At 67.1% G+C, this 2,684-nt stretch overlaps 2 protein-coding genes across 2 annotated transcripts in view; one reads left to right on the forward strand and one right to left on the reverse strand.

Annotated features, from left to right (window-relative positions):
* Nucleotides 1-1,223, reverse strand: part of ARRB1 (arrestin beta 1) — a 65,279-nt gene extending 64,056 nt beyond the window's left edge. The window contains 2 exon segments of the mRNA XM_070943684.1: nucleotides 1-512; nucleotides 1,083-1,223. The exon segment at nucleotides 1-512 is cut by the window's left edge and continues 123 nt beyond it. Of these exon segments, the coding sequence (XP_070799785.1) occupies nucleotides 1-512; nucleotides 1,083-1,223 (653 nt within the window).
* TPBGL (trophoblast glycoprotein like) lies at nucleotides 1,222-2,274 on the forward strand. Its single transcript, XM_070944120.1, has one exon. The coding sequence runs from the start codon at nucleotides 1,222-1,224 to the stop codon at nucleotides 2,272-2,274; it is 1,053 nt and encodes a 350-aa protein (XP_070800221.1).
* The last annotated feature ends 410 nt before the right edge of the window (nucleotides 2,275-2,684 follow it).

Genomic DNA, 2,684 nt, shown 5'->3' on the forward strand with positions numbered 1-2,684 from the left:
CCGTCCGACGCCCCCCCACCTCCCCAAGAAGTGGCAGGCACCGAGAAAGCCTCTGAGAACGTGCAGAGAGCCGGAGGGTCCCAGATGCCAAAGCCGGGGCTCCCTTCCGCCCACTCCGCTGAGCGACGCCCGCAAACAGGAGACAGGCGCCTAGAGCACCTCTGAGAACGTGCAGAGAGCCGAAGGATACCAGACGCCAACGCCAGGGCTCCCTTTTGGCGCTTCCACAGTCCGACGCCCCCAAACAAGAGGCAGGCAAGAGACGGAGCCTCTGAGAACGTGCAAAGAGCCGGAGAGTACCGGGCGCCAAACTCAGGTCGGTCGGAGGGCTCTCTTTTTGCCCACTGGGTCGTAGGACATCCCGAAAGAAAAGGCAGCAAGAGCTTCTCAGAACGCGCGGAGCCAGAGTGCCCGAAAGAGACAGAGAGCGCCTCTGAGAACGCGCAGAGAGCCGGAGAGTGCCAAGCGCCAAAGTCGGGGCGCCCTTCTGCCCACTCCGCGTCCGACGCCCCCTAAACCAGGAGCAGACAAGAGACGGCGCCTCTGAGAAGGTGCAAAGCGCCAGAAAGAGACAGAGAGAGCGCCTCTGAGAACGCGCAGAGAGCCAGAGGCTGCTGCCTGCCAAGCGCCAAAGTCGGGGCGCCCTTCTGCCCACTCCGCCGTCCGACGCCCCCTAAACCAGGAGCAGACAAGAGAGGGCGCCTCTGAGAAGGTGCAGAGCGCCAGAAAGAGACAGAGAGACACAGAGAGAGCGCTTCTGAGAACGCGCAGAGAGCAGGAGGCTGCTGCCTGCCAAGCGCCAAAGTCGGGGCGCCCTTTTGCCCACTCCGCCGTCCGACGCCCCCTAAACCAGGAGTAGACAAGAGCCAGGGCCTCTGAGAAGGTGCAGAGCGCCGCAGGGTGCCAGAAGGAGGCAGAAAGAGCGCCTCTGAGAACGCGCAGAGCGCCGGACGGTACCCACCTTCAAAGCGTCCCAGCAACCGGCCGCGGCGGCTGAGAGCCAAGCAGGCGCGCCCCCCGAAGCCCGCGCGCGCTCCCGCTCACCCTCCTTCCCTCCCTCTCCCTCCCTCCCTCCCCGGAACCGAGCCGGGGCAGCCTCCCCGCGCCCGGGCCACTTCCCTCCGGCTGCCGTCGAAAGCAGCGGTCTCCCGGGCAGGAGCTGCAAGAGCGGTGGGCAGCCCTCCCGGGCGGCGCTCGCGGGGATGCCCGAGCTGGGCTAGCATGGCCCGGCGCCCCCCTCCGCTGCTCCTCCTCCTCCTCCTCCTCCTCCTCTTCCTCCCTCCGCTGCTGCAGAGCCGGGGCTGCTCGCCCTGCTTCTGGTTCGCCACGCCGGACACGGTGCAGTGCCGCTTCGTGGAGCTGCAAGAGCCGCCGGCGGAGCTGCCGTCCGCGGTGCGCAACCTGACCGTGGTCGGTGCCAACTTGACGGTGCTGAGCCGGGCGGCCTTTGCAGGCGGCTGGGCACCGCGGGCTCCTTCGCCTCGCCGACCGTTGCTCCACTTAACGTTGCTGGCGTTGCTCCGGAGCCGCATCGAAGCACTGGAAGAGGCGGCCTTCGCCGGGCTGCCGGCCTTGGCAGCGCTGGATTTAAGCCACAACCCGCTGCGCCGCGTCTCGCCCGGAGCTTTCCTCTTCTGCGCCCGTTTGCACCGGCTCAGCCTCAACGGGGCGCTGACGGACGGACGGACGGCCGAGGAGCTGCTGGGCTCGGCTCTGGCCAACCTCAGCCTTGCGCGGCTGGAGCTGGCCGGGAACGGCTTGCGCGCTCTGCCTCCGGGCTGGACGCTGCCGGCCTCTTTGCAAGAGCTGGACGCGCGCAACAACTCGCTGCAGGCGCCGCGGCCCGACGGGTTGGCTGCGCCTTTGCTGCGCTTGCAGCTGGCGGGCAATCCCCTGACTTGCGACTGCCCCGCTCTGCGACCGCTGCTGCTCTGGCTGGGCAACGCCACGTGGCGGGCGCCGGATCGGCGGGAGCTGCGCTGCGCTTCCCCGCCGCAACTGCGGGACGCGCTGGTTGTGCGCCTCCGGCCGCGTCAGCTCAAGTGCCTGGAGGAAGGGGCGGCTTGGGGGCTGCTGGAACCCGTCGGCGGGCCGGAGCCGAAGGAGCTGGAGACCGTCTCCTACGTCTTCCTGGGCATCGTGCTGGCATTGATCGGGCTGGTTTTCCTGATGGTGCTTTACCTGAACCGACGGGGCATTAAGCGGTGGCTGAACAACCTGCGGGAGGCCTGCCGGGATCAGATGGAGGGGGTACCAGTATCGGTACGAGCATGACAGCGACCCCCGGCGGGCCAGCCCGGGTGGTCTCTGAAACCGGGCAGGGATGGGGCAGATGGAGGACAACTGGTGACCCCTTCCTCCTGAGCTTGTCAGACCGTTGGGGAGGTTGGCACTCCAAGCTTTCTCTCTGGGGCAGCTTCGTCTGATCTCCTGCCTTCCCCCCACCCCAAAAGATTGGACCTCGGGTGGCTTTAGCCAGCACCGGCTGGAGGAGATGTTGAGGGGGACCTGCGCTGGAATGCCACGCTTGTGATGCCCTTGCCAGCTGCCCCGTATCCCGAGATGCCAACCTGGTGGTGACATCTGGCAGCTAAGCGGGGTCAGAGCTGGGCAAAGCTCGGAGGGGAGGACTGGAGGTTAGAAGTGGAGGTGGGAATCGCCCTGATCTTAGAGGACTATGCAGA

Source organism: Pituophis catenifer, unplaced genomic scaffold (assembly GCF_029215685.1).
Source record: "Pituophis catenifer annectens isolate HBS135680 unplaced genomic scaffold, rPitCat1.0.hap2 SCAF_4, whole genome shotgun sequence".
Taxonomy (NCBI): Eukaryota; Metazoa; Chordata; class Lepidosauria; order Squamata; family Colubridae; genus Pituophis; species Pituophis catenifer.